We start from the raw sequence: 23,639 nt of genomic DNA on the forward strand, positions 1-23,639 counted from the left end.
ACGAGAAGGTTTCGTGGAAGAAAGAGAAATTGAAAGAAAAAGAGCTTTGTTCGTTAAGCGGTGGAATCGACAGATCCCAGAAGAAAAGAAGAAAAGCCAATTACCCATCCCTGGGGAGGAGGAAATTGGGAAAGAGAAGTAAAGTCTAGGTTGAAGATGGACGAAGACGGCCAATCCAAAGTCAAAAAAATTGAGTAAGTTTGTACCAGAAGCAAAACAGTAAATCCTCTCGTAGGTACAGTGCCAGCGTGTGCTTTTTTACGCCACGATTGGGAATCTCAGTACAGGCGTGGCGTCAAGCTCGTGACCCGAAGCAGTCAAATTCAATTCAATCATGGCTTTAGTAGACGCGGCGGAAGTGAGAGGGGAAAGCAACCTTGCTGCTGGTCTGGAAGCCAGTGGGCCGGGCAGCGCCGCTGGGGAAAGGGAAGGTGCCGTTGCTGTGGCCGTAAGGGGCGCTGGGGGTGGGGACAACGGTGGGCTTGCTGTGGGTGGTGGCCTCGGCCTGGGTGGTGGTCTCAACCTCCTCGCTGGTGGACACAGAGCTGACCTCGATCTTGGCAACGCTGTCGGGGGTGGAGATAGGAGTGGGAGTGGCGGTCTGCAATGCATCAGTAAGGGGTTCAAACCGACAGCTTGGTTTCAAGTGGGTACATACCACAGTGACGGTGTCGTGGACAGTGACAGTGACCGGAGCACAGGTCTCGCCAGCGGCAGCAGAGCCCGCGGGGGCGGAGCTACCAGCGGCAGCGGAAGAAGTAGGGACCGCGTAGAGAGTGTAGGTCTCGTAGTCGGTGGAGGTCGAGTAGACGGTAGTGTCAGAGGTGACGGTGGTGTCCTGGGCAGTGGAGGAAGCACTGGCAGAGGGGGTCTATGATATATCCGTTAGTATACATCCTTCTTCATGCTTCCAGAACGGGCTTCCATAACATACCACGTAGATGGTCTCGACGTCAGTCACGGTGCGGTGGATAGTGGTGGTGACGACGCTCTGGGTGGAACCAGAACCCAGGGTGTAGGTGAGAGTGACATCCTTGGTGGAAGTCACAGTGTCGTACTCAGTCGAGACACCGTTGCTACCAGTAGCAGCAGCAGCCGGGGCGGAGATGGGGGCGCTGCTGGAGACACCAGTGCCGAGGGGAACGGGCACAGGAGCGACAGAGGAAGCACCAACAACAGCAGCAGAGCTGGAGCTGCTGGCGTAGTGACCACCGATGATGGGGGAGCTAGCAGCGACTCCGGCGGCGGAGCTGGCGGGAGCGCTGGGAGCAACGGGAGCGCTGGAGTGCTCGGGAGTCGGGTAGACGGGGACGACGGAGGTCGACACAGTCTGGTTGTTGTAGCCACCAGGGTGGAAGTTCATCTGGCGCGCATGGAAGCCGTGGTTGTTGGCCTCACCGACGGCGGCGAAAGCACCCAGCAGGGCGATGGAAACCTTGGAAGTAAGCTGCATCGTGAAGGATTGATGGTGGAGGTTCGAAGAAGTCCGAGTAGATGGGAGAGATATTCCGTTCTTGGGTTATTTGGTAGAGACTGCGGGGGTAGTTTTCCCAACGAAAGTGAGATGCGAAATCTATTCGCAAGTAAATCAAAGCAAGGTTGAAAGAGTGACTGGACGCAAGAAGGAAGGTCGCAACGTTCTCGCAGAGAGAGGTTGAACAGGAGAGAGAATGTAGCAGTCTGACGAGAGACTTTTTGGAGGCCCGGGAAGAAAGTGAAGGAGTTTAAAGGAAAAAAAGACTCGGGGGGAAAAGAAAGAAAGTCAGAAAAAGGGAAACCTAAAGGAGAACGCCGTAATATCGAAATTTGATTAAATCCATTCAATTCGGGATCCCTGCAGCCCGTCGATACGCGATATTACCAGGCACCGTATTTTCTCCAACGTCGTATGGAACAGATGCGAGATGCCCGTTGGTGGGCGAGTCTTGGAAGATTCGCCCATACGGCGCTAATGTCTCATCTTGGCCGAACGAGGTGGTGTCGGGCGTGCAGCTGTGCCCAGTTGTTGATAACCCAGCAGCCAATCAACACGCACTGCCCTCCTCCTGATATTGATCTTAATTTTAATTTCCTCAGTCCCGAGTGGGTCTCCGGCGCAGGAACCACACGCGGATTAGCTGGACTGGAGATGAAGCCCCGTTTCATCCCCTCACCGCCTCTTCTCATTGGTGCTTGGCTGCCAGCTTAATCTCATTGTGCCTGTCCAAACGGGCCAACCGCACGGCTTCCGTCTTTTTCGACTTTTTTCTTTACTCCCCCTCGTTTTGCCTAATACGGATAGTACTAGTCCTTCGCTGTGCTGTCGCTGCCAGACCAACAGCCAGCGTGCATCAGGATCGCACAGGTTGTCTGAGAAGGATGTGTCGGTAAGCTTGTTACCGCCCCCTTCAGGGACCATTTCAGGGCCCTTTTGTTTCTGGTTCAGAAATAAAAGAAACAACAACAACAATAACAACAACGTCGATCGTGTGGGCTGTCAACATTGCCCGGATCTGGTAATTCCCGTCGGTCCTCAAACGAAGCATCCATGGAACAACCGCCGACAATCGTATGTTCAACCGCCACGCTTGACTCAACCTCATTAATGGGCCGGCGCGGAATTGTTATTACCGTAATTTACTGGTGGACACGCTTTAATCAACAATCCGCTGTGGATTTGTTTACTATCACCTTCACTAGTTGACCGTGCGGAGATGACATCCTCCATTCACGCAACTGGGCAACGTATACACTCTACACAGCATTCTGGAGACATGGAGAACAAAAGTAAGAAAAAGGGGCATGATGAGTCGAGAAGGATCCAAGCTCTATCCTCATTCCATCATACAGTTAGCGAGCTCATTGCCAACACCCCCAAGCTTCTTACAGTGGTTTAGTCAAACGATGCTTCATCAAAGGGGCTAAAATGATACAGCCTAGTGGCTTTGACTCCGAGCTAAGACTTCTCGTGCTGATGGCGTGAGACGCTTTGTAACCGAAGGGACTCATGTCTGAGCCGAGTCTTTTCTCAACACGAACGATGGAGAATAGGGAGGAAGAAGTCCCCGAGGAGGCTCAGTATATCGACAATCCCGATATCATTTCCGTCGGTGGGCGCGCCAGCATCGTTTGACAGGGTTGATCAAGAAAATCTGCGCGGCGATGGTCTTGGGCCTACGAGGCGTGGGTGGTAGGTGCAGACTAAGTGGAGCCAGCATGGGGGGGTCTAGACACCGGCGATTTTCCTCCAGAACAAAGATTGATCATATCGGTTGATTACTGGCAGTGATCCAAGCACAAAGAAGGCCGGGATATAAATTATATTGTGTGGTGCGGGATATTGGCACTGGTGGTGATAACAGATGAAAGCAAAGCTCTGAGGTTGTTCTTGGTTCTTGACCCTGACCGGGAGCTGGGGAAACCACGGCCGCCAGCGTTTCAAGCTGATGAGGGCCAAAGTATATGGTTGCCTGAACCGTGAACAGGCTTTCACTGTGCGCCATCGACTAGGAGATGATCGTCTTCGGTTCTTATCGGCTAGCTTTCAGAGCTCGGAGAGCTCCAGTCCTGTCCAGTCACACCATTTCAGTAGTTAACTCCGTATGAGCTCCCACTCATTCGTAAGCTAGACTCTATTTCTTCTGTTGATACTTGGAATGTCACAATCACATCCTGGGCATAAGTAGGGAGTATCTACCTACCCCTGATGAGTACTTGGCCAAGTCACTGGAGACTCCACTGAGCGCGGCCGGCAATAAACCATTAAACCAACACTCCGGAATAAGCGGCATTTAGCGAGAACACAAGGAACACACCACTATTGACCCTAATCTAGACAGACATCCAGACTCCAGAACCTTCCGGCTTACCGGGTCCGTCTAGACTACTACATCCAGCCTACGGAGCACCGAGTCCCTGATTGTGATCATCGCGGCTTTAATCTAAGTGTTACGATCCCATGGAGGATAGCTCACAGACCGCCATCCACCACTTAGTATGGGCAATGAGATAAAGCCTTAATATCGGCTCGTGTTGCTCTGCCGTGTGGGTTTAGGGTCTCGAAGCGTCGCCAATAAGCCGTACATACTACATACATACCTACCTACTCGAGATACTACATAGTATCTGTCTACTGTATTTGGCGGTATACCCAGCAAAGTCCGGGTCCTGCAGCCACCCGCACCAAAGGGTCCTCGTCCAACAACGTCCATGGATGCTTCCCGTCCACAACCCCACCTCTTCTGTCGGCCTCTGACGTGACCAGTCTTGGGCATCATTGACATTATCATCATCATCGTTCTTGATGTTACCATACATACATACATACTCTACTCTACTCTATGAGTTGTCACACTGACCACGCCAGATTGACTCATCTAATCCCAGCATGACGAGCCCCGCCTTTCATGCCCTACGCGAGAAGTACGCTGCGGGCCTCAGACTCTTCATTGCATCAACCCGCAGTCTGGAGGTTCTGGCCTCTGTCCCCTCCGAGCGCCATGATCCCACCTCATCCACTGACGTCCTGTACGTCCTCGATTCGTCCTTCAACCCGCCAACCCTTGCCCACAGCCGAATTGCGACCTCCGCTCTTCTAGAAAATCCCCACAAGCCCTCCCGTCTCTTATTGCTCCTCGCGACACAGAATGCCGACAAGCCCTCCAAGCCGGCGGCGTTCGAGACCCGTCTGGCCATGATGGAGCTCTTCGCTCGAGACCTTCTCTCGTCATTACAAACAAACGGGACTATTCCCAAGGCCCAAAATCTTCCCGTGATCGACATTGGAGTCACCAAGAAACCATACTTTGTGGACAAAGCCGCGGAGATTGAACGCGCGGGTATATACTCCTCGTCACTGGAGCAGGTACATCTGACGGGGTACGATACGTTGATCCGCATTTTCAACCCGAAATACTACCCACCAGAGCATACTCTCCAGCCGTTGGGACCGTTTCTCTCCCAGCATCGGCTGCGAGTGACCATGCGCCCGGATAGTGACTGGGGCAGTAGAGAGGAGCAGGAAGCATTTGTGACCGACTTGGCGCAGGGTGCCATGGAGAGGGTGGGCGGGAAACGAGAATGGGCTGATCGCATCAAGCTTGTCGAGGGCAAGAAGCCTGGTGCGCCCTCCGTAAGCTCGACAAGAGCCCGAGAATCTGCTGTGGCCAATCCTCAAGACCTGGAGTGGCTGGTTCCTCCCAGTGTCCGGGACGTCATCTTGGCAGAAAATCCATACACGGAGTAATTGCAGTACAAAAGTACTTCAAGAGCTATTGTGGACGGGAATGCGTCGCATATTGTGCGATGCGCGGAGCAGGTCGGAAGCCGCTCACCCAAGGCCTACTAGACATACATATAGATCACTCATGTAGAAGAACACACTCATCAATGAATTAAGTCTCACTAACGTCATCATCACTTGATTAAATTGAGCAATCGAAAGACAACCAAAACACCATACCCGAAGCGACGCCTGTTTCCCCGTTCAACTTATATCATACATGACCCCGCATACAAACAGCACCATCCCGCACTATCACATAAGATGTCTCACCGAATAGAACCATAACTTCTATATATCCCCCGTTTATTCCTCTTCCTCCTCCCGCTTGCCCAGGGTATACGCCAACCCACCGCTAACCATATTAACCAAGCACAGACCCATTGTCGCACCGCGGACAATTCCCCTCGCGCCCCATTTCTTCATGAACGGCTGCTTCCGACGACCCGCGAGCAACAGGTACAGCCCGGACCACGCTGCGCTGATACCAGCTGTATCGGTTTTGAAGCCTTGGATGTTGGCATAGCTGGTGAATATAAGGACGGGAGGGAAAAGCATAGGAAGGGCCTGGAATGGTCGCATGTATTGTGCGGTAATGAGAGTGGCGAGCAGGGTGGGTGGGAATGAGTTCTCTGCGCGTAGATGGATGAGTGGTTAGTGACATTGTTGGAGGTGAGATGTTAGTTTGGATTTAGATTGAGATATATGCTTACCTCCCCATGCTCTGGCTTTCTGCACGAGAGACTTTTCGGTCTCTTCTATCGGGGATTTTGAACCGGACATGGTTGCGATAGGTGGTATTCTACGAGATTTCTGCTGTCAATGGAGATGACGGTATTGGTAGTCGAATTGAAGATGAATGAATTGCAGCAGTTTGAAAAACTAGAGTAAATGGATATACAATTGCAGAAATTGTGACTAACCTTGTATGTATGCTGGGCAGTCAAGCAGGACAATCCGAAGTAGCTAGTGACGCGGGAAAGGTGACTGGCAGCTCCGACGTACCTTTCCAAAGTGACTGAGTGACTGACTAAACCTCGAACCAACGGCTCACTCTCACTCACTCGGCTTAGCGTCAACATCTGATCCTCCAGAAACTCACCACGTTTTATCAAATTCACCCCATACTATCTATTATTCCCCAGATCGAGGGTTGGCCCGCAGCAGCCCAGAACCAACCAATCCTTTAAACACTTGGTCTCCTTTTCCCGGTCGCTGATATCACTCGACTCGATCGCGAAACCCAGGGCCCTCCCCTCTCTAATCAGCGATTCTCTTTGCGTCCGTCGGCTGGTTCATCGCTGATCCACCCTTCCCTCTTCCGACGAGCCTGTTTAGGCTTTCAACCCCTCGCAAACCGGGATCTAAATCCGAAGAGTGGGATATTCTACAGCCGGCTGGCTACACGCAGAGGGGACTCGTTCCATCGATCATAGGGAAATAAAAGCTCTGCCGCCATGCCGTCCGCCACCGCGTCCGGGGTAGACAATGGAGGCTCTGCCAAATCCCGCGAGCACAACCAGGGGAACCAGGATCGGAAATACACACCAGAGCAGAAGGCGGCGGTCCTGAGGATACGGAAATGTTCGGCGACGGCGTACTACGAGATCCTGTCGTTGGAGAAGAGCGCCTCCGACGGCGAGATCAAGAAGGCGTATCGCAAACTGAGTCTGATGACACACCCTGATAAGAACGGGTATGAGGGAGCGGATGAGGCGTTCAAATGTGAGTAGTGATGAGATATTCCTCGGTTGCTTGTGTGAGGAATCGCCTTGCTAATGGCTATTCTGATTTGCAGTGGTTTCGCGCGCCTTTCAGGTCTTGTCGGACCCGGAGAAGAAAGCCAAGTATGATAGGTTTGGAGGCGATCCGGACAGCAGGTTCACCCCGAGTGCTGGTCCCTCGGGCGCTTCGCCTTTCAGCGGTTTTGGTGGTGGTGGATTCCCCCGGTCTGCGGGTGCTGGGGGTCCGATGTTCGAGGAGGAGATCTCGCCGGAAGAGCTGTTCCAGCGGTTCTTTAGCGGTGGGTTTGGCAATATGGGTGGTGGTTTCAGTCCTTTTGGTATGGTTACTTCTTATGGATTTGAGGAGCATGGCTAATCAGTGGGTATAGGTGGACCTCAGTTTGTTTTCAACATGGGCGGCGGTCCTGGTATCCGGGTTCATCAGTTTGGCGGCGGTCGCCCCCGGAGAAGACCCCGTGAGGCCAATGCTCGTACCGAACCTACACCCTCTTTGTGGGCTACCTTCCAGCAACTTCTCCCTCTCATTCTCCTCTTCGTGCTTCCGTGGATCTCGTCCAAATTCTCCGGGCCGTCAACTCCTGCAGGTCCTTCGTACCGTTTTGACGCTGCTGTGCCTCCCCACACGATGCATCGCACGACACCTAAGTTGAATGTGGACTATTATGTGAATCCCGGGGATGTAGAAGACTACAGCTCGCGGAAATTCCGGCAACTAGACCAACGGGTGGAAGTGGACTACGTTACGAAACTACGGTACGAATGCGAAGCCGAACAACACAGGCGTGATCGCATGCTCCAGGACGCCCAAGGCTGGTTCTTCCCAGACGTAGACAAGATCAAGGAAGCGAGAGCGATGGAGCTCAAGAGTTGTCGGCGGCTAGACTCCCTGAAGGCGAGGTACTGAAAGAGAGCGCGGACTTGTCTCTATCTCTATGACATGTGGGGTGCCAATTTTGCACCCTCCTATTGTTTCTCTTATACCTTAATGGCCTGTTACATTTTGTTCCTGATGACCCCCCGCCGCTTTTGTTCCCGCATTAGATGTCCATACGTGTGCAAGGATTTTGATGGCGTTTCACGGAGTGATGACCTGAGCTTGGAAGTAGCTTCGTCTAGTAGTAGCTTTGAGAAGCAAAGCAAATGTATATGTTGTTAAAGAAGGGAATAATAGATGGAGAGTGAGCAGCAGCGATCGGCAAGATAAGTAGTAAAGTAGATAGTACGTATGTAGTCGGTTATCTCCCAGTGTTGGAGAAATAACCGTGAAAAGTGGAGAAAAGAACACACGATGCAAAAGGGCCCTGAGCGGCGAACCAACGCCAACCAGCTTAGTTAATACTTCATGCGGGCGAACCTCAGCGACCATGAGAGAAGCAGTCCAGGAACAGAGTCAGCGCCAGTGACTGACCTCTTTTCTCCTCACTGTTTCGCTTTGCGGGTCACTTATCGGGCTCATTCATTCCGGGCACCCACGACACTCTTTTTCTCCCCGCTTCTCATCCAGCCTGGATTGCCTTTAATTAACTCTTTCCCCCCGTGCTCTCCATCTCTCTCCTCCGTCCGAGTTTTCGGTTCCAGCCATCAACTCGCTCCGTTGTCGAGCCCCGCTGATACTACGGAAGCCCTTCTGCTTCGGGCTTGCCCCATAAGCATCATCCACGATGTCAGAGAGCCAGTCTGAAGCGGATAAGGTGAGTTGTTGCTATCTCTCTTCCGGTCCCGGCCCGTGTTCTTTCGAACCCTGCCATCCAGGCATTTGCCGTTCTGACTTGCCCTCATAATCAGATCCGCAGCAAGCGCTTGGCCAAGTTGGGCAACCCAACGCCATCGGCGCAGAATGAAGGCGCCGCGGATTCAGCATCAAGCAGGCCTGCCTCCCCTGCCCCGTCTACACCAACCTCACGATACCCGGACAGGATCCAGACACAATCCTCGTCGAGACCGGGCAGCGCGCCCGGTTCATCAGCCCCCTCACCACAACTCCAGCCCCAACAGTCCGAATGGAAGCGGATCAAGATCACACCTGCAGCCTCTGCCAGTTCGGTCCCGGACCGCTCACAGACCGTAACGCCGGTGTCCGGCACACCACCACCCCCCAAAGCGGAAGAGAGTATCGAGGCATTTCAGGATCGGACATTGAGCGCTGTCTTCAAGCTGTCGTTGAATGAGTCTCGGCAGAAGGATATTCACGGGCAACGATTGACGTATTTGCCGGGTCTGAAGAGTGAGCTTGAGGATCAAGGTCGAGAGGTTCGCGTGGATGTGACGGTCCTGGACCAGGCCCTTCTGGAAGCGGCCTCCAATGCTCCGCGTCAGAAGCCCTTGGATTATCTACTACCGTGCTGGAGGCGGATTTCTAGGTTGCACAAGGGCTTCCGCCGCAATCGCGATGATGATCCGAAATTCAGTGCTATCTGCGAGGCGCGCCGCATATGCCTGAGTTATTGTATATTTGCCATTACGATGCCGGAGATGTTTGGGTGCGTTGTTGCGGTGAAGTGATACCTCTTGGATCCAGGATTCGGCTGACTCGTCATTAAACAGGCTCGAGCCGGCGGAGAAGTCGCCGCTAAAGCCATATCTCCTCTTGGATCCTGAGGACGACAAGGGCGTGGACTTTGAGTTCATTGGCGAGGCTGTCAAGAGGTTCGACGAGGATGAGAGCCTCAAGCCGGCTTTCATCACGGCCGTGGAGGAGATGAGCCAGGAGCTTGCTGCTATGACCATCAATGATGACTACAAGCCATATATGACAGTACGTGAAGGCCACTCTCTTTTTCTCATGGAGCGCTCGTCAACCTGATTTGTAGGCTCTTCGAAACCTCGTCCGCCATGCGGTCATTGCAGCTGCCATTACCGAGTCGGATATGTTTAACGCATCCCGGGATCCGGCTTTGTTCGAGAAGAGCACTCTCTTGGGGCCATGGTTTCGCTTGTCGCCGCTGCAGAGCAGTGTGACCATGACTTACTTCTCCAGCCCTAAGACGAGAGATCAGTCCTACATTCTGAACGCGCAGCGGTCGATCCGCATGATGCAGCACATGATCAGCTCCGATCTCCTCGATGTCATGAACCATATGATTCGGGCGTCGAAAGATGCCAGGGACAGGGTTCTAGACTGGTTCGCGGCCTCCCTGAACATCAACCACAAGCGACGTGCAATGCAGGTGGACCCCAACACGGTGTCATCCGACGGGTTCATGTTCAACCTAACTACCTGCTTGGACCAACTTTGCGAGCCGTTCATGGATGCAAGCTTCACCAAGGTAAGCACGTTGCGTCAAGTCGGCAGTAGGAGTGCTTGCAGCTAACGGCCATGCTCTAGATTGACCGAGTCGATGCTAATTATCTGCATCGTAATCCCCGCGTTGATATGAGAGATGAAACCAAGATCAATGCCGATCAGCATGCGTCGGATGCCTTTTACTCCAAGAAGGCGGAGGGCACTTCCAACTTTATCACTGAGATCTTCTTTCTCACCGTCGCTGCGCATCACTATGGCAGTGAGTCCTTAACCTCCAAGCTGGAGCAGCTTGAGAAGGACCTCCGACACATGGAGTCTACCATCAATAAGTTTGAGCTGGAACGGCACCGGTGGGTCAACAACCCGATGCAGCTTCGGGTCTTCGAGGAGGCTCTGAAGAAGTACAAGGATAAGCTGGACCTCGGCCTAGCCTTGAAGTATAGTCTACAGGGTGTCTTGTTTGACGACCAGTGGCAAGCCCGGTCGATGCTGTTCATGCGGTACGTGATCGTGTGGCTGCTGAGAGTTGTCTCGGGCACGAACTTTCCCAAGGAGGAGATCAAGCTCCCTCTGCCGGTGCAGCAGCCGGAGGTTTTCAAATGCCTTCCAGAGTATTTCCTGGACGACATCGTCAGCAACTTCAAGTTCATCATGTGGTGCATGCCACAGATCATCACTGCCACGCAAGGAGACGAGCTGGTCATGCTGTGCATCACCTTCTTGGAGAGCTCGGGCTATATCAAGAATCCGTACCTAAAGGCAGGACTTGTGTCTATTCTTTTCCGAGGCACGTGGCCACGCCCTGGTGGCGCTCGCGGAGTCCTGGTGGATCTGCTCAACTCGATGCCGTTTGCCAACGAGTACCTTCTCCACTCGATGATGAAGTTCTACATTGAGGCAGAGCACACGGGCACGCACACGCAATTCTTTGACAAGTTCAATATTCGATTCGAAATCTTCCAGATCATCAAGTGCATCTGGCCAAATACGCTCTACCGCAACAAGCTCTACAACCAGTCCAAGCAGAACCTGGACTTTTTCGTTCGCTTTGTCAATCTGTTGCTAAACGACGTGACGTTCGTGCTGGACGAGTCCTTCGGAGCATTCATCACTATTCACAAGACACAGACGGAGCTGCGCCTCAACGGTGCCTCAATGGACCCGACTGTGCGTCAGCAGAAAGAGGAGCACCTCGCCTCGGCACAGCGCAACGCCAAGTCGTATATGCAGCTGACCAACGAGACGGTGGCTATGCTCAAGCTCTTTACAGATGCATTGGCAGACTCGTTCACGATGCCTGAAATCGTGCAGCGACTGGCAGACATGCTGGACTATAACCTGGATGCGATGGTGGGACCCAAGAGCGCCAGTCTACGGGTGGACAATCTGCAGGAGTACGGCTTCAACCCGAGGGCGCTGCTGAGCGAGATTGTGGATGTGTATTTGAACCTGATGGGCAAGGAGAACTTCATTATCGCAGTGGCACGCGATGGACGGTCATACAAGCCGGCGAACTTTGAGAAGGCAGCAGATATTCTACGGAAATGGTCGCTCAAGTCGCCAGAGGAATTTAAGCGGTGGGAGCAATTACAAAAGAAGGTGAAGGCGGCCAAGGAGGCCGATGATCAGGCTGAGGAGGATCTGGGCGAGGTGCCGGATGATTTCTTAGGTATGTGATATCATTCAGCACTGGAGGAAGAAAGTTGCTAACATGAACCAGATCCCCTGATGTACACATTGATGGAAGACCCGGTCATTCTACCAGGATCCCGGGTGTCTATTGACCGAGCAACGATCCGGTCGCATCTGCTCAGCGATCCCCATGATCCGTTCAACCGGGCACCGCTAAAGATGGAAGACGTAATACCCGGTAGGTCTTATCACAAATTGTTTGATGAAAGGATGTGTACTAACTGTTGCATAGATACCGAGCTTAAGGCCAAGATTGAGTCATTCAAGTCCGAGAGACTGGCTGAGCGGAGGCGCGTGTTGGAGCCGATGGATACGACGAACTGATGGAATGCAAAAGTGAGCGACGAGAGTGGTTCTGTCTGATTTTGGATCCGCATGTTATAGTTGGGATGGTCTTCTTTCGGCGAGTTTGGGTTAGACTTGCATAGGGAAGTAATGCCAGGATGCAATGACGATATCATTATCTCGTAGTACCTTTATGAGCAGTAACCTTAACTTTTGAAAAGTTAACTTCATGCCTTGGATCCTTGTAGATGCTGACTCATCCGCCATCTCTTGATCTTCATCGTCACCTCGTCCATTGATGTAACATAACCCAATTCCTCCATTTCTATCCTCTTCCCACTACTTCATCTGCCATTACCATAATCTGCAACACGAACACCAACAATACCATCAACAACAATGGGCTCCGCCCTCTCCATCCTCAACCACCTTCCCCCCTGGGAGCACCTCATCCACCCAACCCCAGAAATCTACACTCATTTCCTCAACATCTTCCAATACTTCCCACTCGTACGTCCACACCCACACCTATACATCACCGCCCCGAAAACCCCATCACCCAAAAATACTAACGAATAATCCCCAGGTATCCCTCGTCCAATGGCTAACCTCCTACCACCCAGCGGGCAAAACCTCTCTAAAATCCTCCCCCCTAAACCTCCCCGGCCGCTGGGCCTGGTGCATCATGGAGATAGTGTCCCCCATGACCCTCCTCTACCTATTGTACACTCTACCCAAACACTACCCAAACCTAACCCTTTCCCCATCACTGTCTACACTCCCCACGGGCAACAAATTCCTCGCTTTCCTCTTCACCCTCCACTACACCAACCGCGCCATCATCTCCCCGTTCTTCGCGGCGCCCAGCATCTCCCCTATTCATGTGATTATTGCCTCCTCCGCGGTAGCGTTTAATTGGTTCAATGCCGTTTGTTTGGCCGGGTGGTTGGTCGGGTATCCTGTTCCTTATTCCACCTCTTCTTCTTCTTATTCTTATGCTTCTGGTGATGATGGTGGAAGTATAGGAAGAACCTGGCTCGCTCCACTAGGCCTCACCCTCTTCCTGGGAGGAATGGCAGGGAATATCTCTGCCGAGCGGACGTTGTTCAGGTTACGGAGGGAGGAGGCGCATCGGAAGAAGCCATCTCCTTCTATAACATCATCATCTACTACCAAAGATGCTACCAAGGGCGGAGGCAAGAAAAAAGGAGGGAATATCTACTCCAAGATATACACCATCCCGCCCCCCACCGGCCTATTCACATCCATCCTCTATCCGCATTACGTAGCGGAGTGGGTTGAGTGGCTTGGGTTTGCGATTTTGGCTGCTGGGATTGTCACCACACCTTCGGTTGAAGTTGGTGGCAGTGGTGCTGGTGCTGCTGGGGATGGTCCCTTCCAGCTGGCGCCGTGGCTCGTCCCCGTTGCGAGAATAGCTGACTGGATGGGCGTGCCGATGCCGTTGCCTGCGATGGTGTTTTTGGTTAATGCGGTGTCGAATATGTTGCCGCATGCGAGGTGGGGGAGGAAGTGGTATGTTGAGAAGTTTGGGGAGGGGAGGGTTAAGGGACGGGGGGCGGTGGTGCCTTTTTTCAGCTGGTTGTGATTATTACTAGTTATTTTCTTTGTTTATGGGAGAGGGATGGGGGTTGGGTGATTTGGTATGGATTCGGTTGTAAGTAATTGTGCCGGTGGAAGTAATGGGTTGTGTATAGTTAGTGATGGGTGCATGTATGATAGGTTGGGGTTGTGAATAGCATCGTATCTCCTAAATGGGTAATATCTACAGAGAATCGTCCTCTATAGCGATCAGAAATAAGCCCAAGCTGGACGAGCTACTTCAACTACATCAGCTACGCTACGGTTAGAACAATCATGGATAAAGAAATGTCAAGCTCAAATGTGACCATTCGAGCATTTGTCATATTCATTAAGGGCAGTAAAGTAGCGACCCTTGTTTGTGATATACACAATCATTGTTGAAATATTATTGATCTCGGCGTTGCAGACGTCACCGACGTTCCCGCATTCCGCCCCCAAAACTCGCAAAATGCAAGAGAAAACTTGGCGTCGATGTTTTATGCGAACGCCGATGTTGAAATCGTTATCATATGTTGAAAACTCCGGTGACCCCATCTAATGAAACCCTAACCCATATGTTGAACTTTTGGTATCATCATCGTAAACTCATCAAAAAAGACTTTGGAAAGGGATCTACTAGAGTCCGCTTCCCCGAGACGACAGGTTGAGAATGTCGCCCCCAATCATGGGTTATTAAAAAATGTAATGATTAAAGAAAAATTTAGTTTCCGTGCTTCTGACGGAAGAACTTGGCAGCGTTGACCATGTTGGTCAGGGCAGCCTTGGTCTCGGGCCACTGGCGGGTCTTCAGACCACAGTCGGGGTTGATCCAAAGCTGCTCAGGGCGGAGGTACTGAAGCATCTCCTCGACGCGGTCCTTGATCTCCTGCTCGCTGGGAACACGGGGAGAGTGGATGTCGTAGACACCAGGTCCAATGTGACGGGGGTAGGCCTCGTCGATGAAGACCTTGAGCAGCTTGGCATCCGACTTGCTGTTCTCAATGCTCAGAACATCGGCATCCAGCGCAGCGATGGCGTGGAAGAAGTCCTGGAACTCAGAGTAACAGAAGTGAGAGTGGATCTGAGTACCGTCGGTGACACCAGAGGTGGCCAGACGGAAGGCACGGACGGCCCACTTGAGGTACTCCTCACGCTCCTTGCCAGCACGGAGGGGGAGACCCTCACGAAGAGCGGGCTCGTCGACCTGGATGACCTTGACGCCGGCAGTCTCGAGGTCAACAACCTCGTCACGCAGAGCGAGAGCGAGCTGCTGAGCCTGGACGGACTGGTGGACATCGTCACGAGGGAAAGACCAGCGCAAGCAAGTGATGGGGCCGGTAAGCATACCCTTCATGGGCTTCTTGGAGATCGAGACAGCGTACTTAGACTCCTTGACGGTCATGGGAGCGGGACGAGAGATGTCACCGACAATGATCGGGGGGCGCACGCAACGGGAGCCGTAAGACTGAACCCAGGCGTGGGTGGTGAAAACGTAACCAGTGAGACGCTCACCGAAGTACTGGACCATGTCGTTACGCTCGGGCTCACCGTGGACGAGAACGTCCAGGTCGAGCTCCTCCTGGATCTTGACGACCTCCTCGATCTCCTTCTCGATGAACTTCTCGTACTCCTGGGCAGTGATCTCACCCTTGGCGAACTTGTTGCGCTGGATACGGATCTCCTTGGTCTGGGGGAAGGATCCGATGGTGGTGGTAGGGAAGAGAGGGAGGTTGATGGACTTGCTCTGCTCGGCAATACGAGTGGAGAAAGGAGACTGGCGGTTGTGCTGCTCCTCAGTGACGGCAGCCTGGCGCTCCTTGACCTTGGGGTCGTTGGTGCGCTTGGAGGAAGCACGAGCCTGGACAGACTTGGCGTTAACCTCGAGCTGCTCACGGACAGCAGCGGGGCCCTCGGTGACGGCCTTGGCGATCACGACAACTTCGTCAAGCTTCTGCACAGCAAAGCTGAACCAGTCGCGGACCTCGGGATCCAGGGTCTTCTCGCTCTCGAGAGTGTGGGGAACGTGGAGGAGGGAGCTGGAGGTGGCAACAACAACGCGCTCCTTGCCGAGCTTCTGGATGGCCAGCTCGACCTTCTCGATGGCAGCCTTGAAGTTGGTCTTCCAGATGTTACGACCATCAACAACACCAGCAGACAGAATCTGCTTAGGGCCAAGGGCAGCAACAACAGCGTCGAGCTGCTCAGGGTTGCGGACGAGGTCAATGTGGATACCGTGGAGGTTCTGGAGGGCAGGGAAGACATCAAGGTTGTGGACAATGTCACCGAAGTAGGTGGCAAGGACCAGACGGGGAGCCTGGGCACCAAGGGCACCGAGCTTCTCGTAGGCGGGCTTGAAAGCAGCCTTGGACTTGGCGGGGAGGTCGAAGACGAGGACGGGCTCATCGATCTGAACCTCCTCAGCACCAGCCTCCTTGAGCTTCTGGAGCAGCTCAACGTAGACGGGGAGGAGCTCCTCAATCTTGGTGATGGGGTCCACGGACTGACCACGGTCAGCCTTGGCGAGGGTCAGGAAAGAGACAGGACCCAGGATGACGGGGCGAGTGACAACGCCAGCCTCCTTGGCCTCGAGGAACTGAACGACAGGCTTGGGCTGCTCAGCCAGCTTGAAGGTCTGGTTGTCCTGGAGGGTAGGCTTGACGTAGTGGTAGTTGGAGTCAAACCACTTGACCATCTCCAGACTGGGGACATCAATGGCGGCCTGACCATCCTTGGCGGGCTTCTGAAGACCACGACCCATGGCAAAGTACTCGTCAAGGGGGTGGAGGTTGTACTTGCTGTAGCGCTCGGGGATGACCTATTGGAGGAGAACGTTAGCGAATGAGGTAATGAAGAAGCATCAGAGCGAGAATACATACACCGAAGAGCTGGATGTGGTCGAGGACCTGATCGTAGAAAGCAAAGTCGTTGCTGGGGATCACATCAACACCAGCATCCTTCTGGAGCTTCCAGTGCTCCAGACGGAGTCTCTTTCCCTCAGCCAAGAGCTCATCACGAGAGATCTTGTCACCCCAGTAAGCCTCAGTGGCCTTCTTGAGGTCACGGAGCTTTCCCATACGAGGGAAACCCAAGACGGAGCTAAAGCAGATGCCATTAGCATTGAGATTTTTCTGATGAAGGCAGACGGTGAAAACTTACGATTGAACCATCTTGAAAGATATGTGTGTAGAAGTGAGGGAGAAAAAGGTAGAGTTTGATGGAGGGAGAATGGATGAAAAATTGGATGAAAAAGAAGACAAAGAAGACAGTCAAGGACTATACAATAGTCTCTTGCTGAGAAAGGGATGAAGAGAGAAACAGGGGGGAGGGATGGAGAAAGAAAGAAGAAAGAGAGGGAAGAAGAGGATGGAGGGGAGTTGTTATAAGCAGACGGAGGAGGGGAGGGAGTGGGGCGAGGGGTTTGGGTTGATACCAAAAATACCATGGATACCGCACCAGTACCTGGAAACCTGACCGTGTTCCAGACTTCAGATCAGGCATACTTACATGTGCCTGTTCGGTAAGGTAAGATAGTCCCGCCTCTCAAGTGGTATGTATACAGTAAGGAATGGAAGGGAAGGTTTTCGCCATTCTGTGAGTATCTGCACTCATTCTCTTCGTTGTCGCTCTCCTCTCCAATGCCTCCCCTCCCTCCTCCCCCAGCTATCTACACTTGAGCCCCTTTCCCAATTACCACTAAGTTCCTGACCCTCCGGACCCAAACAAGTCCAATGTCCTCCGGTTTTTGAGGTATGTGTCATCCTTGAAAATTTTAGTAACCCGTCCGTTGGGAGGGGCCAGAACTAAACCCATCCCGAACATAGTGCTAAATGGCGTGATTAAGTATTGGATAAACGGGCCAGTCAGCGCCGTGGAAAAGTCCGGAGTATCCCTCGGACCACCTCTGCCTGCCTTCCGGGATCGGCCCCCATTAAGGTTCTGGCTGGTGGGTTGCCAGGCTGATACGAGCTGGTTAGCCACGCCCATTACCTACGCAGTTCCAACTCTTCTTCTGCTGCCCATACAGTCGAGACTGGCTTCTGTCCGCGATGGAGCCGATTCGGACCTGCAAAATGGATCTGCGCTGAGACCCATTGGCCGCATCGGCTGACTCCCAGCATGCTGCACGAGGGTGGCCAATGGGCCTATCAGAGTGGACAATTACCCAAATCTGAGGTGAGATCTGCCATTCGGCGCTAGAGCTTGCCACAGTCCATGGGTCGAGATACGCAGTACGCAGTAGAAACTAACTAGCTGATGACTATCCTTAGATTTCTTCATCTTCGTTATGTAAAGAGCCAGAATCACTCTTCCTCCCCCGATACTCGGGATCCGTCTCAATTCACCGAGTACTACGACAGTATTCTACTAGTGACTCATTCGAAAAATAACCCGGAGTTTTTGTCGGGTCACAATGCTTTGAAGCGTGTCTCAAGTTCTGGTCTTGAAGTACTCGGCTTTTGAACATGGTGTTCGGAGTACCTCTCGGGATGCGGAGTATCTTGCATGCATGCAGGTCTGGGGAAGCTCAGCTGGCCGACGAACAGTCACCGCAGAGCATGCTATAGATACAGTTCGAATGCCCCCCGTAGATCGGATGGCGACCACGATGCTCGTCCAAAATCCTATGTTCTGGTTGAGAACCGTAGAGCTTTATTTCTAACGCAGCTACTCCTCTCGATGTAGTCGCAGCTTCCGTTCCTGTATGTTGCATAAGCTTGAAGGAGGCAGTCGCGCAGAATGCTTCATCTGGACGGACTGCCCACCATGGATAAACAACACAAAACCGTGGGCTTGCAACAAGGGCATTATCATTCGCCTTGAGAAAATAATCTCGTCCCGATGGCGTTCTTCCTCATCTGTCCCCGATTCAGAAAATACTGGAAAGGCTCAGACTCGGACACAAGGCACTCCTACAAGTTGAACCCCTCTAAACCAACACCAGATGGCGGTTCGAATGGTGAGGCCACGGGAGTCCGCTCGAGTGACAAGGGCAATGCTGACCCTGCTAGGGTATTCCAAGGACAGGCAAGATGTCGCACGCCCCGGTCATCCCAGACGCTCCTCCGGTGGCCTGCCCGATAGACTCCGTAGACGTTTCTCTCGAGAAGCCAGAGACCAGCGTGTGAGGCCAAAAAATGATCGCAGAAAGTCTGGATCCCCAGCATTTCCATTCTCTTCCAGATTTGCCAGTCCTGGTGAAAGAGTAGCTACTCCGGACGATATTGGGAGCAGCTTCATGAGCGAAAGGGGATATGACAGCGACGCGCAGTTTATAAACACCCCCAAGCAGATCAGCCACACCAGAGACCATCCTTGTAATCCACGTATCCTTGAGGAGGCTGCTGTCTCCCCTTTGCGGCGCGAGATGGAACAGGGGATGCCATATGTGCAGGCTTATAGTCCAGTGCTTGAAGACCTAGAGAGTGCACCATGTGCGGACCCTACTACAAGGGAAGAGTCACAATCCGCTCTGCGTTCGAAGAGTCAGGTGTCTTGCATGACCCAATTGTCTCAAGGCTCCTCTGCCTTCAACGGCACAGATGATGGGAGCCGTCGAGTCAGGGTTGCAAGGCGTCAAAGAGGTATGGCGGGCAATCCAGTTCCAGGCAAGATGAAAAATGGACCTGTGTATCCAAAACAACACGGATACCGGCCTCACCTTCGAATGGCTTCACCTGATCCTGGTATACATGGGTCGGGTTATTCGACTCCAGTGTCTCCTGTGCCATTCTCGTATGCCACGTCTGCCGACTCTTTGGTTGGACCATCTTCACAGATCTCTGTCAGGAAACGACGCCGGCAGCCCCCCGCAGGCCCTATACCAGACAATTGCTCTGTTCATCTTGGTGACTTGAATATCCCGACGAGCTCAACGTCTCCTCGTATGCTATCCCCGAAACAATCGTTTGATGAGAATCGGTGGGCCAGCACTGCCGGGACGTGGAACGCATCCCAGCCCTTTCACGACTTTTCGGGGTTTGGAGCAGGAAAGGCACCGGATACCTACGTAACTGGACCAAGACCTAGGGGACCAGTGAACCAGGCGTCCTCATGCTATTCTCAGAAGACCAGCTTGTCATCTACAGACGATCGAGTCGGCTCTATAGATAGGCGGATCCTGAATCAGGCTAATACTATACAACCTCATGAACCCATCGCTTCTTTCAATTGTTCCCCTCGATCATTGGAATCGTCTCTGGTGAATGGTCATTATGCTCCCATTGCAGACCAGGATGCAGATAAATTTGAAGCACAGAAAAACATGTTTTCCGAGAGATTCGAACCAGCCCGTTCACTCAGCTCTTCTGCCCATGGCCATAACGACGCGGATACGGACCTTGCACCGCCTCGCAAGGTGAGCGTTGGATGGATGTCAGGAGGCCGGCGACTTGGATACGGATACGTTCTGGTACCTGCAAATGACGGAGCCGATGAACCTCCAGAGAAGCCCAATGACATTGGGTCCAGTGTCCCAGGAGTGACAGCTGTAGGCGTGGATCTTCGAAGTGGATCATTAAGGCCCTTTGGGAAGGAGACTATAGGACAAAACAAGAAAACGTATCCTAAGGCCGGAAATCCCAACTTCGAGCTATCGAGCGTTATGAGCCGCATACGTCTTCGCAGCTTCTCTAGTGCATTCAGCGAAGGCTTGGGTGAACAGCTCAAGTCCTCAGTGCTGGAGAAATTCTCTAAGCGTAAGAAGGAGCAGCTCGATCCCGCTGCAGTTGATACAAAAAATCCCTGGGACTTCTGCTCTTGGGTTGATCCAAACCAGCCTGCGAGCGAACAACAGAGTGAACAGAAAAGCTCGTCAGTCTCTACCAGAAGTACTGAGGGGCGACCTTTGGGTAGATGGGCGACGTTGCGACGTACAGGGAGTTTGTTGAAGGGTCGCAGCGTGTCAGCGATTACGCGCGGCTTTGAAGCCAACTCGACAGCGACAATGATCACTCCAGCTGGGAGATACCCCGTGGCGCGGAGAAAGGAGGGTCGCATTTTCAAATTCAGGGTCCTCGACCGTAAAAATATGGCTAAGAGTGCCGACGATGATGTCCCTATTGTTTCCGCAGAGAACTTGCATGAAACAGCCGGCTCAGATGATTCCCAGCACGAGGGACAAGAACACGACCAGCAGACCGTCCAGACAGGCATCCGTAATACAGAAAAGAGTCGGCATGATTCTTCTGACAAAACCGGATCAGAGTCGATCACAGATGACTGGAAAAGTACTTACCAGGACTACCAAGAAATGCTTGGGTAGGTGCCAGTGCTTTGGCCACTTATATATTTTTGAGGCCTTCCGAGCACATGAAACCGCACTCAGCTGGCATGAAGTTGTTACAACAACGACTATCAATATAACACCTGATGCATCTGACGCTGCCTCTTCACTTCTGGAAACCAGCTGTTACTGAACAGCCAGTATTGGCACTCAAATTATATCGGTGACTGGTTATCGTCTCCATGATGAAATTCCACCGTACCAATAAAAGGATAGGGAAACAATTAATATTGAATGTGTTACATCGATAAAATAATCGCATTAAAACCAGTGATTGTCAATCCCAAGCTTCATGTAGTCGTACATAGGTATATCGAAACACCAAGAACGCCGCCCATTCTCCAACGCCCATAACATCAATCTTCTTTTACTTCCGTTGCCGCTTCGTACTCTTATCACTAGCATTGCTCAGCACACTAGCAGAGCGTTTATGCGAAGGCCCATCTCCCTCCTCACCAGCACCAGCACCTCCTGCCTTCTCCCCCGATTCATCCGTCGCACCCTTCTCCTGCCCCTCCGCATCCCCAGCACTCTCCTCCGCCGCCGCAGGAAGCGGCTGATCCTCCTGCTGCTCCGACTTAACTTCAGGCTTACCATCCTTCTCTAGCGCCTCCTTCGCCTTCTTCTCACGTTCCTCCTTCGCAGCCTCCAAGACCCGAATCTCACTCTCCACCTTCTCCGACACCTTCCGCGCCTCCAGCAGCAAATTCACGGAGTGGATCAACTTCTCAAAATCCCTGCAGACGCGCTCCGTGGGCATGACAAGCCGCAATGGCACCTCCAATTCCGCCAGCGCGGCAGCGAGTTTCTGCGTCTGCACGTTCGACTTCGCTTGCGTGAGCTTCTGCGCGCGGTCACTGCGGAATTGCACACCCGGTGCCAGTCGGTCGTGGTGCTGCACGCCGTATTTGGCTTCTTCGGCGGGCGTGAGGGTCCGGACGGCTTGTTGCTGCGCTTCCTTGTTCGCTGCTGCAGCCGCAGCCGCAGCAGCAGCGGCGGCCTTTTTATTGGTTGGGGCGGCAGCCGGGGTTGCGTTCGGGGTGTCGGCGCGGCTGTCGCGGGCGCTGCTGGGGGCATTGGGGGCAGGGGTGGCGCCGGCGGGGCTGGGAGCGGCGCCGCCTTCGGGGCCCAGGATGGAGCGGCGTTTCTTGCTCTTGTCGGCTTGGAGGAGGGTTTGGAGGAGTTGAGAGAGGCCTTGGCTGGATTGGTACATGGTTGTGTTGCCGACGCTGATGGGGACTTCGAGGCGGGAGTAGAGTTCGCGACGCTCGGTGATGAAGTCTTGTTCGTTGGCGGTGATACGTTTGAGTTCTTCGAGGAGGACGCTTTCTTCGCGGACTTCGTCGGCTGTGCGGTTGAGTTGCAGGGCGGCGAGTTCTTTGCGGGAGCGTTCACGATCGGCGTCGAACTTGAGCATCTTCTCATGTAGTTCGAATTCAGCTTCGGACATCTCAGAAGGTGGGTGTTCGAGTGCGAGCATGCTTGCGGCAATGAAGTAGTAGCGCGATTTCATCTGCTCCATGGTTCGGTATTGCTTTGCGGGGACGAGGGCGCTGGTGTTGTTGGAGTCGCCGTCGACGGAGTGCGGTTGGTAGTCGTAGCGGTCGGCGATAACGACCCAGCGGAGGTCGTATTCTTCGACAAGGTCCATGAGGTAGTCGGTTTCCTGGCGCGTCCAGTCGTCGTTCTTGAGATGTCGGTTGTATTCCTCGTCTGTGTAGCGGTTGGGTACGCGGGCTTTGATGTTGTATTTGGCGAAAATGGAGTCTTGCTGCGGCACGTTGTCGGAGGTTGAGGCATCGGCGTTGTCTTCTTTCTTCTCGTCCACATCCATCTCGGAGCCCTCCAGCGCGGGGACCTTGGCGGATTCATGCTGGCGCTGCCAGTGGCGGAGAACGAGGCCGTCGGAGCGGGCGCTGTTGATGAAGGGGGTCATGCGCCTGATGGAGTCAGTATTCGGTATCGGAGCAGTAGATATATGGTGGTGTGTGCGTACCATGGCTGGACGCGCTTTTTACTCGTCCATTTCGGGCGTCCCTTGTAGCGGTTCTCGTTGATGGCGATCGGAGGTGCTCGTTCACCTAGCAGAGCATAGAGCTCACGGGTAATACCCTCTAGCGTTGGGAATATGTCAGAGTAGTTTTAGGTGAGTAAGGGAACCGAGAGAAGCTCACCTGGACGCTTCTCGACGACCTTCTGTTTCTTATGAGGTCGGGGCTGGCCCTCCGCGGGCAGATCCAGCATGTCGCGAACATCGGCGGCGGCCATGGCGGAGGCACCTGTGGGGGTTTAAGGGCTGAGCGAATTCCAAGGGGTGACGAGGTGCGATGTATAAAGTTTTTCAATGAAACCAACAAGAAGATAGCAATGTAGCAATGATAATGATCGAGGAGCGAGAAAGGAAGAGGGGAGGAGATAGATGGAAGGGAAGATGAAGGCGGAGAAGCAAAAGCCATGAGAATTCGCGCCAAGACGGGATCCGGCCAGATCGAGGCAATTGCTTCATCGCCAACTGTTCTCATCATCTTCCTCCCTCTGTTGTCTCTTTCC

The 23,639-nt window shown here is 53.1% G+C and overlaps 10 protein-coding genes across 10 annotated transcripts; 5 read left to right on the forward strand and 5 right to left on the reverse strand.

Moving 5' to 3' along the window:
• Positions 1-340: 340 nt before the first annotated feature.
• BO85DRAFT_488460 (uncharacterized protein) lies at positions 341-1,453 on the reverse strand (the record flags this gene model as incomplete). Its single annotated transcript, XM_025663534.1, has 3 exons — positions 341-601; positions 659-871; positions 935-1,453. 3 exons carry the CDS (start codon positions 1,451-1,453, stop codon positions 341-343), a joined length of 993 nt encoding a protein of 330 aa, XP_025514890.1.
• A 2,764-nt stretch (positions 1,454-4,217) lies between these two features.
• Positions 4,218-5,383, forward strand: BO85DRAFT_449699 (nicotinate-nicotinamide nucleotide adenylyltransferase). The gene has a single exon (XM_025660208.1). It carries the CDS (start codon positions 4,367-4,369, stop codon positions 5,222-5,224), a length of 858 nt encoding a protein of 285 aa, XP_025514891.1. The 5' UTR covers positions 4,218-4,366; the 3' UTR covers positions 5,225-5,383.
• On the reverse strand, positions 5,347-6,248 carry BO85DRAFT_449700 (uncharacterized protein). The gene is made up of 3 exons (XM_025660209.1): positions 6,184-6,248; positions 5,974-6,062; positions 5,347-5,892 (listed from the first exon to the last, which is right to left on the reverse strand). Exons 2-3 carry the CDS (start codon positions 6,041-6,043, stop codon positions 5,567-5,569), a joined length of 396 nt encoding a protein of 131 aa, XP_025514892.1. The 5' UTR covers positions 6,044-6,062; positions 6,184-6,248; the 3' UTR covers positions 5,347-5,566.
• A 65-nt stretch (positions 6,249-6,313) lies between these two features.
• Positions 6,314-8,199, forward strand: BO85DRAFT_520443 (J domain-containing protein). The gene is made up of 3 exons (XM_025665139.1): positions 6,314-6,985; positions 7,059-7,322; positions 7,374-8,199. The coding sequence occupies exons 1-3, from the start codon at positions 6,718-6,720 to the stop codon at positions 7,907-7,909; spliced, it is 1,068 nt and encodes a 355-aa protein (XP_025514893.1). The 5' UTR covers positions 6,314-6,717; the 3' UTR covers positions 7,910-8,199.
• On the reverse strand, positions 7,996-8,519 carry BO85DRAFT_29563 (uncharacterized protein). The gene has a single exon (XM_025655299.1). The coding sequence runs from the start codon at positions 8,369-8,371 to the stop codon at positions 8,081-8,083; it is 291 nt and encodes a 96-aa protein (XP_025514894.1). The 5' UTR covers positions 8,372-8,519; the 3' UTR covers positions 7,996-8,080.
• On the forward strand, positions 8,360-12,406 carry BO85DRAFT_449702 (ubiquitin-ubiquitin ligase UFD2). The gene is made up of 7 exons (XM_025660210.1): positions 8,360-8,696; positions 8,791-9,485; positions 9,550-9,760; positions 9,816-10,271; positions 10,331-11,918; positions 11,970-12,119; positions 12,174-12,406. Exons 1-7 carry the CDS (start codon positions 8,667-8,669, stop codon positions 12,263-12,265), a joined length of 3,222 nt encoding a protein of 1,073 aa, XP_025514895.1. The 5' UTR covers positions 8,360-8,666; the 3' UTR covers positions 12,266-12,406.
• Positions 12,407-12,549: 143 nt separating this feature from the next.
• On the forward strand, positions 12,550-13,832 carry BO85DRAFT_469081 (3-oxo-5-alpha-steroid 4-dehydrogenase family protein; the record flags this gene model as incomplete). The annotated part of the gene is made up of 2 exons (XM_025662311.1): positions 12,550-12,736; positions 12,813-13,832. Exons 1-2 carry the CDS (start codon positions 12,626-12,628, stop codon positions 13,830-13,832), a joined length of 1,131 nt encoding a protein of 376 aa, XP_025514896.1. The 5' UTR covers positions 12,550-12,625.
• A 270-nt stretch (positions 13,833-14,102) lies between these two features.
• BO85DRAFT_449703 (5-methyltetrahydropteroyltriglutamate--homocysteine S-methyltransferase) lies at positions 14,103-17,209 on the reverse strand. The gene is made up of 3 exons (XM_025660211.1): positions 16,964-17,209; positions 16,684-16,903; positions 14,103-16,622 (listed from the first exon to the last, which is right to left on the reverse strand). The coding sequence occupies exons 1-3, from the start codon at positions 16,972-16,974 to the stop codon at positions 14,529-14,531; spliced, it is 2,325 nt and encodes a 774-aa protein (XP_025514897.1). The 5' UTR covers positions 16,975-17,209; the 3' UTR covers positions 14,103-14,528.
• Positions 17,210-18,421: 1,212 nt separating this feature from the next.
• BO85DRAFT_449705 (uncharacterized protein) lies at positions 18,422-21,372 on the forward strand. Its single transcript, XM_025660212.1, has one exon. It carries the CDS (start codon positions 18,762-18,764, stop codon positions 21,066-21,068), a length of 2,307 nt encoding a protein of 768 aa, XP_025514898.1. The 5' UTR covers positions 18,422-18,761; the 3' UTR covers positions 21,069-21,372.
• Positions 21,263-23,508, reverse strand: BO85DRAFT_29601 (SANT/Myb-like DNA-binding domain-containing protein). Its single transcript, XM_025655305.1, has 3 exons — positions 23,264-23,508; positions 23,086-23,203; positions 21,263-23,029 (listed from the first exon to the last, which is right to left on the reverse strand). The coding sequence occupies exons 1-3, from the start codon at positions 23,355-23,357 to the stop codon at positions 21,457-21,459; spliced, it is 1,785 nt and encodes a 594-aa protein (XP_025514899.1). The 5' UTR covers positions 23,358-23,508; the 3' UTR covers positions 21,263-21,456.
• Between the last annotated feature and the right edge of the window lie 131 nt (positions 23,509-23,639).

Source organism: Aspergillus piperis (assembly GCF_003184755.1).
Source record: "Aspergillus piperis CBS 112811 unplaced genomic scaffold BO85scaffold_10, whole genome shotgun sequence".
Taxonomy (NCBI): domain Eukaryota; kingdom Fungi; phylum Ascomycota; class Eurotiomycetes; order Eurotiales; family Aspergillaceae; genus Aspergillus; species Aspergillus piperis.

Excerpts from the sequence above, each read along its gene's own strand:
- BO85DRAFT_449699 (XM_025660208.1), top strand. The coding sequence starts at position 4,367 with ATGACGAGCCCCGCCTTTCATGCCCTACGCGAGAAGTACGCTGCGGGC.
- BO85DRAFT_449700 (XM_025660209.1), bottom strand. The coding sequence starts at position 6,043 with ATGTCCGGTTCAAAATCCCCGATAGAAGAGACCGAAAAGTCTCTCGTG. Across the intron at positions 5,893-5,973 it reads GAAAGCCAGAGCATGGGGAG|AGAACTCATTCCCACCCACC; the intron begins GTAAGCATATAT and ends ATCTACGCGCAG.
- BO85DRAFT_520443 (XM_025665139.1), top strand. The coding sequence starts at position 6,718 with ATGCCGTCCGCCACCGCGTCCGGGGTAGACAATGGAGGCTCTGCCAAA. Across the intron at positions 6,986-7,058 it reads AGCGGATGAGGCGTTCAAAT|TGGTTTCGCGCGCCTTTCAG; the intron begins GTGAGTAGTGAT and ends TCTGATTTGCAG. Across the intron at positions 7,323-7,373 it reads TGGTGGTTTCAGTCCTTTTG|GTGGACCTCAGTTTGTTTTC; the intron begins GTATGGTTACTT and ends CAGTGGGTATAG.
- BO85DRAFT_29563 (XM_025655299.1), bottom strand. The coding sequence starts at position 8,371 with ATGGTCGCTGAGGTTCGCCCGCATGAAGTATTAACTAAGCTGGTTGGC.
- BO85DRAFT_449702 (XM_025660210.1), top strand. The coding sequence starts at position 8,667 with ATGTCAGAGAGCCAGTCTGAAGCGGATAAG. Across the intron at positions 9,486-9,549 it reads ACGATGCCGGAGATGTTTGG|GCTCGAGCCGGCGGAGAAGT; the intron begins GTGCGTTGTTGC and ends GTCATTAAACAG. Across the intron at positions 9,761-9,815 it reads ACTACAAGCCATATATGACA|GCTCTTCGAAACCTCGTCCG; the intron begins GTACGTGAAGGC and ends CCTGATTTGTAG.
- BO85DRAFT_449703 (XM_025660211.1), bottom strand. Across the intron at positions 16,623-16,683 it reads ACCACATCCAGCTCTTCGGT|GTCATCCCCGAGCGCTACAG; the intron begins GTATGTATTCTC and ends CTCCTCCAATAG.
- BO85DRAFT_449705 (XM_025660212.1), top strand. The coding sequence starts at position 18,762 with ATGGTGAGGCCACGGGAGTCCGCTCGAGTGACAAGGGCAATGCTGACC.
- BO85DRAFT_29601 (XM_025655305.1), bottom strand. The coding sequence starts at position 23,357 with ATGGCCGCCGCCGATGTTCGCGACATGCTGGATCTGCCCGCGGAGGGC. Across the intron at positions 23,204-23,263 it reads GGTCGTCGAGAAGCGTCCAG|AGGGTATTACCCGTGAGCTC; the intron begins GTGAGCTTCTCT and ends TCCCAACGCTAG. Across the intron at positions 23,030-23,085 it reads AAAAAGCGCGTCCAGCCATG|GCGCATGACCCCCTTCATCA; the intron begins GTACGCACACAC and ends TGACTCCATCAG.